At 41.6% G+C, this 12270-nt stretch overlaps 1 protein-coding gene across 2 annotated transcripts in view; it reads right to left on the bottom strand.

Annotated features, from left to right (window-relative positions):
* The window catches only part of pknox2 (pbx/knotted 1 homeobox 2), a 161771-nt gene that overhangs the window by 21246 nt on the left and 128255 nt on the right, over positions 1 to 12270 (bottom strand). For both annotated transcript variants that reach the window (XM_060909706.1, XM_060909708.1), the window contains exon 5: positions 45 to 216. In XM_060909706.1, coding sequence (XP_060765689.1) covers positions 45 to 216 — 172 coding nt within the window. The remainder of the gene's footprint in view (positions 1 to 44; positions 217 to 12270) is intronic.

The following is a 12270-nucleotide window of genomic DNA, read 5'->3' as shown; positions in this document are numbered from 1 at the left end:
GGAAACATAAAGCCCTATCATAAGTATGGAATGAGATATAATACCAGGTTGTCAAGTTCGGGGTCCTCACTGAAGAAAGGCTTGCGCTCCTGCTCCTGTTGGTGCACAAAGTTCTCAATGTCGACATCGAAGCTGGCTGAGGTGATGCACTCTGAGCCTTGTGTGGCCTGCTCACATTTCTCAAACAGCAAAGCCAGCAGTGGGAACAGTGGGTGCCTGTGGGGAACAGAGACAGAGCAGGGTATAGCGTTATCACTGAGGACTAATGACAGAATATCCATAACTGTGACCTTTCAAAAGAGGGCAGTACATATCTGGTCCTTACAAAACACCAAAACTCTAAAGCTGATCTTTTGAAAATGGTGCAATTAACATTTGTATGAGTTTCTGGATTTCATTATACTTGAGTCCATGTGCCAATGTCAGACTTGTTTTTTATGCATCTAGATGATTAATATATTGTATATGAATATAATAAATAATATAATATTGGTCAGAACCAAAATGTTGCTTGTAACCAACAAGTTTCCATGTCAATCAAAAATGCTAGCAATTTCAAGCCAACTCTGCATATTTGGCATGAAGATGATAAACACATGGACATGTTGCTTGATAAAATTTTCCACCATTGTTATTGCTCTCATATGTTGTCTCAAATCACATACAGTACTATGACCTAAAATGACTACCAATCTAGAAAACCTTTAAATAGGATATATACTTTTAAATGTCTTTGTACATCATAGATGTAAACATTAACTATATTCTAAAGAAATATATGTGATGTAAACAGTGCATTAAACACTGATGTAACATTACATCACACTGCCCCAACACCTTTTATTTTGAGATCAGACCATGATAACATATGTTCATTTCTGAGGATGCATGTAATCAACACCAGTCCAAGACCAGGATCACTGACAGAATCAGCCATTCCTCTGATATATGTGCATTGTGGTAACAGTTGCCTTTGAAATTCTAGGTTTTTAACTGGGTACAAGTATCATAACTGACATTGCTTTAGGTAAAATTGTCAAGTATCAAAACAGTTTTACGTACTAAAGCACACTGAAATAGAGGTGTAAATCGGTACAAGGATCCGGCAGGACACAAGGAAATAATCACAGGAGACGTGAGCAGATAAGAAAGGCCATGTTGATTAACATACTGGATGATCAACTGGATGTGGCACGTTCATGTTCAGTTACTCATATTTCAGTAAGTGGTTTATACACTGCTTGGACAAAAACAAAGTCACACAGTCTAACACTGGTCTGCCTTTAGTTTTGTTTATGGCACACATTTGCCATGGCATTGTTTCAACAAACTTATGCAACATCACAACATTTATTTCCATCCAGAATTGCATTAATTTTTCATAGAGATCTTGTATAGATGATGAGAGAGTTGAACTACTATGTGAAGTCTTCTCCAGCACATCCCAAACACTTTCAATCAGGTTAAGATCAGGACTGTACGAAATGTACGAAAAGCCCCGGGTCCTGATAACATTCCTGGTCGTGTCCTGAGAGACTGTGCCGAGGAGCTCACAGATGTCTTTACAGACATCTTCAACATCTCGTTGAGCCAGGCTGTTGTCCCCACGTGCCTCAAAGCCACCGCCATCATCCCGGTCCCAAAGAAGCAGTCTCCCTCCTGCTTCAATGACTACCGCCCTGTCGCACTCACTCCCATCCTCATGAAGTGCTTCGAGCGGCTAGTCATGAGGCATATCAAGTCTGCCCTCCCCCCCGCCCTGGATCCTTTCCAGTTTGCATATCAATCCAACCGTTCGACCGATGACGCCATCTCCACTGCCCTCCACTCAGCCCTCACCCACCTGGAGACAAAAGACTCGTATGTCAGAATGCTGTTCATAGACTTTAGCTCAGCATTCAACACAATCATTCCTCAGCAGCTCATTCACAAACTGGACCAGCTGGGACTCAACACCTCCCTGTGCAACTGGCTGCTGGACTTCCTGACGGAGAGACCACAGACTGTACAGGTCGGCAGCAACTCCTCCAGTACCATCACACTAAACACGGGGGCCCCCCAAGGATGTGTGCTAAGCCCCCTCCTCTTCACTTTGCTGATCCACGACTGCACACCAACATCCAGCTCAAATATCTTCATTAAGTTTGCGGATGACACGACTGTGGTGGGTCTCATCAATAATGGCGATGAGACAATCTACAGGAGTGAGGTGAGCCGCTTGGCCATGTGGTGCAAGGACAACAATCTCCGTCTGAATGTGGAGAAGACAAAGGAGATTGTTGTGGACTTCAGGAGAGAGCACACCCAGCATGTTCCACTATCTATCGACGGTGCTGCAGTGGAGAGGGTGAGCAGCACCAAGTTTATGGGTGTGCACATCTCTGAAGACCTGTCCTGGAACAACAACACCGCATCACTGGCCAGAAAAGCCCAACAGTGTCTGTACTTCCTCCGCAAACTGAGGAGAGCAAGAGTCCCAGCCCCCATCATGCACACATTCTACAGAGGCACCATCGAGAACATCCTGACCAGCTGCATCACTGTGTGGTACGGCGCCTGCACCGTGTCCTGCTGCAAGACTCTGCAGTGCATCGTGAGAGCAACTGAGAAGATCATTGGTGTCTGTCTCCCTTCTCTTATGGATATCTATAACTCCCGCCTCACCCGCAAAGCCATCAGGATTGCAGGTGACCCCACCCACTCACCCATCTCACAGCCTCTTCAGCCTGCTGCCGTCGGGGAGGAGACTGCGGAGTCTCCGGGCCAAAACCAGCAGGCTCAAGAACAGTTTCTTTCACCAGGTGGTCAGGAGGCTCAACTCCCTCCCTGTTCTGCCCCTCCTCCCCCCTCTGCCCCCTGCCACAGATTCTGCTCGCACACACCCCTTCAGCATCTGACATGTCATCCTCACAGTTCCCCCCCCAACACACACACACACACACACACACACACACACACACACACACATATACATACATCTCATCGTTCATTAACACACTGAACTCAGGGACCGCACATCTCACTTTACCTCGCCCATTTGCACTATTCCGCACTACCTCACCTTAACAGCTGCTAGTTTGTTTAATCTGCTTATTTCATGTTTACCTGCTATACCTCAAGTGCCCTTGACTGTTTGGTTATTTGTACCAATTTGTGTGTGTGTGTATGTGTATGTGTATGTATGAGTGTTTAGTCTAGTTAATATCTAGAGTGTTTATACTGTTTATATTGTCTGTTTGAGTGTTTAGTCTGTCTTGTTGTTATCTAGTGTTTATACTGTTTATTTATACTGTTTATATTGTTTGAGTGTTTAGTCTAGTTCATATCTAGAGTGTTTTATACTGTTTATATTGTCTGAGTGTTTAGTCTGTCTTGTTCTTATCTAGTGTTTATACTGTTTATTTATTCTGTTTATATTGTTTGAGTGTTTAGTCTGTCTAGTTCCTATCTAGAGTGTTTATACTGTTTATATTGTTTGTTTTTTTCAATTATTCTATTTTTATTTATTGCATTGCCAGTTTGCACCGTGGGTCAGAGAGGACTGATATTTCATCTGTGCTGTATGTCGAGCATGTATAGCATATTTGACAATAAAGTTGACTTGACTTGACTTGACTTGACTCGACTTGACTCTGTGGTGGCCAATTCATGTGTGAAAATGATTCCTCATGCTTCCTGAACCATTCTATCACAATCTGAGCCAAATTAATCCTCATATTGTTGTCCTGGAGTATGTCCATGCCATTAGGGAAGAAAACAAATCCATTGATAAAGTAACCTGGTCATACAGCACATTCAGGTAGTCAGCTGTTTTAATTTTATTGCCAGACAATGTTGCTGAGCATCGACCTGACCAACTGAAGCAACCCCAGGGAACCCCGTAACACTGCCTCCAGAGGCTTGTACAGTGGCCACTATGCATGATGGTGCATTGCTTCATGTGCTTCCCTTCTTATCCTGACTTGCTCATCGCTCTGGAATAGAGTAAATCACATGACCTTTTTCCATTGCTACAGAGTCCAGTCTTTATGTTCCCTAGCAAACTGAAGCATTTTCTTCAGATTAGCTTCACTGACAAGTGGTTTTCTTTGAGCCACACAGATGTTTAGTCCCAATCTTGCCATGCTCCGCCCCGGACTTCCACTCCAGAGATTTATTATCTCCCAGTTCAGCGCCAACCCGGATCTGGGACGGGACTTTCATCTTGCCGGCATTCACGTCCTGGTTTGCTCTGCTGTGTATAAAAAGGTCGTTCTCAGCTGGGGACATTACCAGAGTGTCTCCTTGGTTTTTCATGTGTTTCTTCTTCTTCTTCTTCTTCAACTTATTCCTACGCAATTTCGATTCGTAATAACTCAATAACCGTACATTGCACACAGACAAGCAATATATCAAAACGTGCAGCTCGATCGGACTCGCTATGCTATTACTTTGTTCATCAGAATACGATTTTTTCACGACGTAGTCGCGAAAAAATCATCCAAAATTTCCCATTCATTTCTATGGAATTATTTTAAAAACTTTGCCGGCCCCAGAACCGTCTGGTGATAAGTTGTGAAATTTTGCACACTGATTCTTGGCTGCCTCAAGGTTCTTCTCAGCAAGTTTCAAGTCACCACCTTAAACTCTCTAGCGCCACCAGCAGCTCAAAGTCGCAGGTACATTTCTGCTTGTAACTTTTGAACCGTTGGTCCGATTTTCAAAAACTTAGTATCGCTGGAATCCTTGGGCCAAGACGAAACCAGCACACCCTCTAACAAAATTTTCAACCTCAGAAAGTTTTCGCGCTATTTTGAATTTTGTGAAAAACAATTAAAATGCTTCTCCTCCCTCAATTTTTGACCAATTTCTCCCAAACTTGGTATATGCCAACTTTGGACTAGGCTGCAAAAGAGCCTCAACCGGTGTTTAGAATTTCATAGGCGTTTGGCCATGGCAGCCAATCAAAATTGCCTTCACGGATGCGCAACAGGAGGTGTGCTCATATCTCAGCCGCCCTTTGGCGTATCTTAATGAAACTTGGTGGCAGTATGCCACACCCCACCAGAAAGGCCCACAAAAAAATTGGAGCAAATTGGCCGCTGGGGGGCGCTATACCTAGGAAAAATGCAATTTTTTGGAAAAACTACACACATTTTCAGACATCCACTGCTCTGGCATGCTTTCACCTAGAGGTGTGGCTATGCGCACTGCATCACTCTCACAATTTCCCCCAGGGAATTGTCAACTCTAGTTGCTTCTTGCTCTCTGTTTTGCCTGTTTCTTGTCACTGGTTTTTGCACTACATTTTTGTCTTTTTTCATGTTTGGTGTGTTACATTTTTGTCAAGTTTTTTTGTCTTGACTATTTTTTTATGCTAGCGTTTTTTGTCCTTGCCTGCCTCGTATTTTTTTGTCCCTAGTTTTTTTTCTGGATTATTTTTGGTTTATTTTTTACTCCTATTAAATCTTTTTTATTATTGGATTTATTGGTCTGTGCTCTGCTCTTGGATCCTACTCACCACCCTTAACAAATCCTATGAGTTCTCATCACATTGCACATGTGGAAATGGTCTTACTTTCACTGTTAAACATAGCCGTGCATTCTAAGTTTTTTTTTTTTTGTACAACTCAACTTCACTAAGCGTTTAAGTAATCTCTGATCATGGTCAGTCAATTTTTTTTTCCCAACCATGTTTTTTCCATCAAGTCAAGGGTTCCCCACTATGCTTCCAGGTTTTAATAATGCATTGGACAGTTCTTAACCCAATTCCAGTCACTTTTCAGCAATTTCCCGAGTTGTTTTCTTTGTTTGATACTGGCCGATAATTTGGCCCTTCTGAAATACAGTGACCTCTTTTCCATAACCACAGGATACGTCTTCCAACATAGTTGTTAAAGAAATGAAAAGCTACTCACTGCATCAGTTAGGGTTAAAAGAATTGTTGCCAGCTGAAACATATTAATCACTGCAGTAATTATCCAATCAAAGGCTCTTAAGTATTTGCTTATTTAAATCCGTCTTTTTTTTGTCTTTTTTTCAATGTAGTTTAAATTGCTAATTTTATATTTAAAAATAAAAGGAGAGGAGAGTGTATGATGTTGAAAGACCCGTAACACCCGATGATCCCAGGAACATCATTGACTATGTGTCCCGACTGGCATCAGCAGATGCATGTTTACAACAAGGGGGAAAAAACAGCTAAATTAGAAAATATTGCTGGCAAACAAGAATAACTGCAGAAATGGATGGGATGAGTAAAATTTTCAGTGGGTGCAGGAAGAATTGTCAAACTTTCTTTAGTGGTCAAGAGTGAGTGTAGGAGCAGGTACACACACCTCTACACTGAAATTACAGACAGATTATGGCTATTTAATAAACAAGGTTTTGGTATTTTGATGTGAAAGGATGGTTGATATCAAGACGTGTGTTTTTTAAATATATTTAGAGCAACAGGGCTGGAAGTAGAAACATACACGTTTTTAGTCATAGTGATCCCAGAGTCATCCATATGAGTAGATAAAATGTACTATCTCATCTCATCTCATTATCTCTAGCCGCTTTATCCTTCTACAGGGTCGCAGGCAAGCTGGAGCCTATCCCAGCTGACTACAGGCGAAAGGCAGGGTACACCCTGGACAAGTCGCCAGGTCATCACAGGGCTGACACATAGACACAGACAACCATTCACACTCACATTCACACCTACGGTCAATTTAGAGTCACCAGTTAACCTAACCTGCATGTCTTTGGACTGTGGGGGAAACCGGAGCACCCGGAGGAAACCCACGCGGACACGGGGAGAACATGCAAACTCCACACAGAAAGGCCCTCGCCGGCCCCGGGGCTCGAACCCAGGACCTTCTTGCTGTGAGGCGACAGCGCTAACCACTACACCACCGTGCCGCCCTTAAAATGTACTATATATACTAATATACTATATGGCCAAAAGTTTGGCTATCTGACCATCATACCTGTATGTGCTATCCCATTCCAGATTTACTCCTGCTTTTCTGTTATAATAACCTCCACTCTTCTGGGAAGGCTTTCCACTAGCTTAATAGATTAGTTATTAATCCACAGGATCATCAGTGAGGTCAGGCACTGATGTCAGGAAAGAAGGCAGCATGTAGTCAGCATTGCAGTTCACTGTAATGATGTTCAGTGGGGTTGAGATCAAGGCTCTGTGAAGGAAACTTAAGTTCTTCCTTTCCCCTTTTTCGTAAACCATGTCTTCATGGAGATCACTTTGTGACAGGGCATTGTCATGCTGGAACAAGCTGTGGCCCCTTAGTTCCAGTGAAAGGAAACTGTAATCCTACAAAGACATTCTGGACAATTGTGTGCTTCCAGCTTTGTGGCAACAGTTTGGGGTGTGAAGGTCTACATATGTTTGGCCAAACAGTGTATTAATTGAGAGGTTAAGTACAGTAAAATTTTACTGTGAAAGGAAATAACATTGATAATTGGTCATACTTTCTGTAATACTTTACTGACACAGATGTTACCTGTCATGTCTGATGTCATATGCTGTCATAACACTTGATGTCCAGGAGTATACCAGTGTTATGGTACCATTATCAGTAAGTACCATGATACGTCATAATATGTGATCTAACAGATTATGGCATATGCTACTTTTTTAAAACTAAGTTTAGTTAGCGTATAGCTCCCTAGTTGGCATGACATATACACAAACATTCACATGCTCATTCACACCTAGGGTAAATTTAGCACAGCCAATCCACTGACTGACATGTTTTTAGATGGTGGAAGGAAACCAAAGAAGGAAGAGGAAACACACATGGACACAGGGAGAACAATAAGCAGTAACAAAAGTGTTGTACATTCTATTGTGCAGATTTTGCAATACAAGTGATAAAATGATTGATAATGTCAAAGAAAGAAAAGCATAAATGAATCATATAGTATCTGGTATATTTAAGGACATACTTTCCTCTATCTTTTCAGACTAGTCAATAATAATATGTGATGTTTTTATCAACAAAATTGCCAACTTATTATATCACATTAACCCCACCCTATGTATAAGTCTGTTTACAGCAGCATTGTCATGGTAATCTGCTTAGCACTGATCTTGCTGGTTTCCTATTTTTATCCAGTTCACTTTCATCCTCGTTCTCCAAACACTTCAAAAGCTGCACTGAATGACGATAATGCAGAAACCTTTCATAACGATGTGTCATTATGTTTACAATACACTGTCTTTGACTCATTTTAAGACTTATGTAACTTAAAACATTATATATTTAACTGTTATTCCATGAAATCGAGTCATGCATGAGCTGATAGCCGATGAGGTGCGTAGTGCTGAGTTGGCTGTAAGCCATGCATGATGAGATTGAGTGGAATAACTGTTTTATTCTATCCACAGTCACTGGATTTTGAGAAACAGAGCATTTTTATTTTTTGCAAATTTGATAAATAAAAACTTTATACAAAACATCTGACAAAATAATTTCCGCTTAGAATGTAAACAAACTGGCAAAATGACAGCAGCAATTTGTGAAAAATGCTAGAATAATCTCATCTCATCTCATTATCTCTAGCCGCTTTATCCTTCTACAGGGTCGCAGGCAAGCTGGAGCCTATCCCAGCTGACTACGGGCGAAAGGCGGGGTACACCCTGGACAAGTCGCCAGGTCATCACAGGGCTGACACATAGACACAGACAACCATTCACACTCACATTCACACCTACGGTCAATTTAGAGTCACCAGTTAACCTAACCTGCATGTCTTTGGACTGTGGGGGAAACCGGAGCACCCGGAGGAAACCCACGCGGACACGGGGAGAACATGCAAACTCCACACAGAAAGGCCCTCGCCGGCCCCGGGGCTCGAACCCAGGACCTTCTTGCTGTGAGGTGACAGCGCTAACCACTACACCACCGTGCCGCCTGCTAGAATAATAATTCTTGAAAAATAAAAAAGATGTTCTTACCATCAGATACTTTTATTCCATATTTTGTTGCTTTTTTATGTGGGGGGTATTTTTGAGTAGAGTTTTTATTTCATCCTCGGTTGGTTTAACAACATGCTCCACCATTTTGTTTTTCTCTTCTCACATTATATGAGCTAATGGCCTAGTGGTAAAGTAGCCAATCAGAACGTGCAATTGATCATATCTGGTGAATGTGGATTAGAATAATCAGTGTTATAAAATGTTTTAAAGTGTGCTATAACACCTGAACTAGAGCAGAATTAACAAAAATATGCATGCCACAAGCTGTCATGACATCAGATATTGTGACTATCATGACAATTCATGAAAATGGTAATATAACATTGCTACACTACTGAACATCATATGAGAAGACAGGAGGTTTACATGGTCAAATTAGGTTTCAAGTATTACCCTTTTTAGGCTAAATAACTTGATGGTGCTTAAAGGTTTTTCATTGTTCTTGCTCAAACGTGGTATTGTGTGTGTGTGTGTGTATATATACATTACCAGTCAAAAGTTAGGGAAACACCATCAAATTCAATGTTTTTATTTTTTAATTTTTTTCCCTACATTGTAGAACAATACTGAACTCATCAAAACTATGAAATAACATATGGAGCATTTTCTAAGTTCGTTTCTTAAGACAAGGATTTTTTAAGATGTTACCTTGTTGTTGACGGTTTCGGCGATAAACTTCCGCCTTCTTCAAAACAGTCACCAGATGTCGAGTGGTGACGTGCCTTATCAGCTGATGTTACTCTATGGAGGCGTGAACGTCCCGCCCAATTTGACAGGTAGTCCACGCCTCCTACTGTCAGGTCGCTCCTCCAGGACTGCGCTCCAGGTGTGCGACAGCGCATACGCTCCCTCATCCCGATTCATAGTCCTCTGCGCCCGCTTGCGTATCTCCACTGCCTCTAAAATCCACCGCTGATATCTATTTTCTTCAGCGCGAATGAATCTGGCCTCTTCCCAATTCATTATATGATTTTGCCGTTTACAGTGGTCTGAAATGGCTGATTTTAGGTTTTCTTGGTGTGCTTTTTCTTTTTCGGATCTTGTGAGTCTTTTTGTTGTTTCTTTTTCACATTCTATTTGGTGTTCTTTTCTGCGAGTATGGAAGCATCTGCCCGTTTCATCAATATAGATTTTATTACATGAACGGCAAGGGATTTCATATATGATGTTGCATTTATTGTCCAGTTGTATTTTGTCTTTGGGGTGAACTAGCAGCTGTTGGAGGTTCTTGTATGGTTTGACCGGGGTGTTGATGTGGTATTTCCTCATGGATCATTGGATGCGTTCTGTAACTCCTTTTATGTATGGTAGTGTGACAAAGCCCCGGTTTGTTTTTTCGGTGTTTTTTCTTGTTTGTTTGTTTTTTTCCTTTATTTGTGTCTGTAATTTCCCTTTTCGAATTGCCCACGGTGGATATTGGCAGTTTTTTAATGCCTGTTGAATGTGTTGTTCCTCCTTCTGTCTGTCTTTCTCCTCCATGATGTTCTGTGTTCGGTCGTATAGTGTTCTGATTACTGACATTTTATGTGCTATGGGATGTTCAGATGTCCAGAGAAGATATTGGTCGGTGTGTGTAGGTTTTCTGTATGTTGTAATTCTAATGTTCCCTTCTTCTGTGTGGTGTATTTTTAGGTCTAGAAAAGACACTGGCAGACATAATTAAACCACTCCTCGGACTCCCGGAATACCACTGCAAAAACTCAAAACAACTGGCGAAAGAACTAAAGGAAATCAAGATAAAAAAAGATGAAATTTTTGTATCACATGACGTCATATCCCTCTTTACAAAAACACCGGTCACAAACACTCTCAACATAGTAGAAAACCGGTTAAAAGCAGACAGAACCCTGAAAAAACGTACAAAACTTACAGCACAGGACATAACAAAACTATTGCATTTCATCTCCACTTCCACATACCCGTATTTCCAATTCAGAGGTGCAATTTACAGACAAAAAGAGGGATTTGCAATGGGGGACCCACTATCTGCCACTCTATGCAACTTTTTTATGGAGGATCTGGAAACCCGAACCATAGAAACAGCACCGGACGACTGCAAACCTATCTTCTGGAAAAGATACGTTGATGACATCCTTGAAATAACCAAAACAGGCCACACACAACAACTCACGGATCATCTAAACTCCATAGACAAGACAGGCAACATCAAATTCACACACGAAGAGGAAACGGACAAGACAATAGCTTTTCTAGACCTAAAAATACACCACACAGAAGAAGGGAACATTAGAATTACAACATACAGAAAACCTACACACACCGACCAATATCTTCTCTGGACATCTGAACATCCCATAGCACATAAAATGTCAGTAATCAGAACACTATACAACTGAACACAGAACATCACGGAGGAGAAAGACAGACAGGAGGAGGAACAACACATCCAACAGGCATTAAAAAACCGCCAATATCCACCGTGGGCAATTCGAAAAGGGAAATTACAGACACAAATAAAGGAAAATAACAAACAAACAAGAAAAAACACCGAAAAAACAAACCGGGGCTTTGTCACACTACCATACATAAAAGGAGTTACAGAACGCATCCAACGATCCATGAGGAAATACCACATCAACACCCCGGTCAAACCATACAAGAACCTCCAACAGCTGCTAGTTCACCCCAAAGACAAAATACAACTGGACAATAAATGCAACGTCATATATGAAATCCCTTGCCATTCATGTAATAAAATTTATATTGGTGAAACGGGCAGATGCTTCCATACTCGCAGAAAAGAACACCAAATAGAATGTGAAAAAGAAACAACAAAAAGACTCACAAGATCCGAAAAAGAAAAAGCAAACCAAGAAAACCTAAAATCAGCCATTTCAGACCACTGCAAACGGCAAAATCATATAATGAATTGGGAAGAGGCCAGAGTCATTCGCGCTGAAGAAAATAGATATCAGCGGTGGATTTTAGAGGCAGTGGAGATACGCAAGCGGGCGCAGAGGACTATGAACCGGGATGAGGGAGCGTATGCGCTGTCGCACACCTGGAGCGCAGTCCTGGAGGAGCGACCTGACAGCAGGAGGCATGGACTACCTGTCAAATTGGGCGGGACGTTCACGCCTCCATAGAGTAACATCAGCTGATAAGGCACGTCACCACTCGACATCTGGTGACTGTTTTGAAGAAGGCGGAAGTTTATCGCCGAAACTGTCAACAACAAGGTAACATCTTAAAAAATCCTTGTCTTAAGAAACGAACTTAAAGAATAGTTTGAATAGTTAGACATAATGAACTTTCACTACATAAACATATGGAACATATGGAAT

The sequence above is a fragment of the Neoarius graeffei genome, chromosome 25 (genome assembly GCF_027579695.1).
Source record: "Neoarius graeffei isolate fNeoGra1 chromosome 25, fNeoGra1.pri, whole genome shotgun sequence".
In the NCBI taxonomy this organism is placed as follows: Eukaryota; Metazoa; Chordata; class Actinopteri; order Siluriformes; family Ariidae; genus Neoarius; species Neoarius graeffei.
The sequence above is the reverse complement of the archived record's forward strand: the minus strand, read 5'-3'. Positions and strand labels throughout refer to the sequence as shown.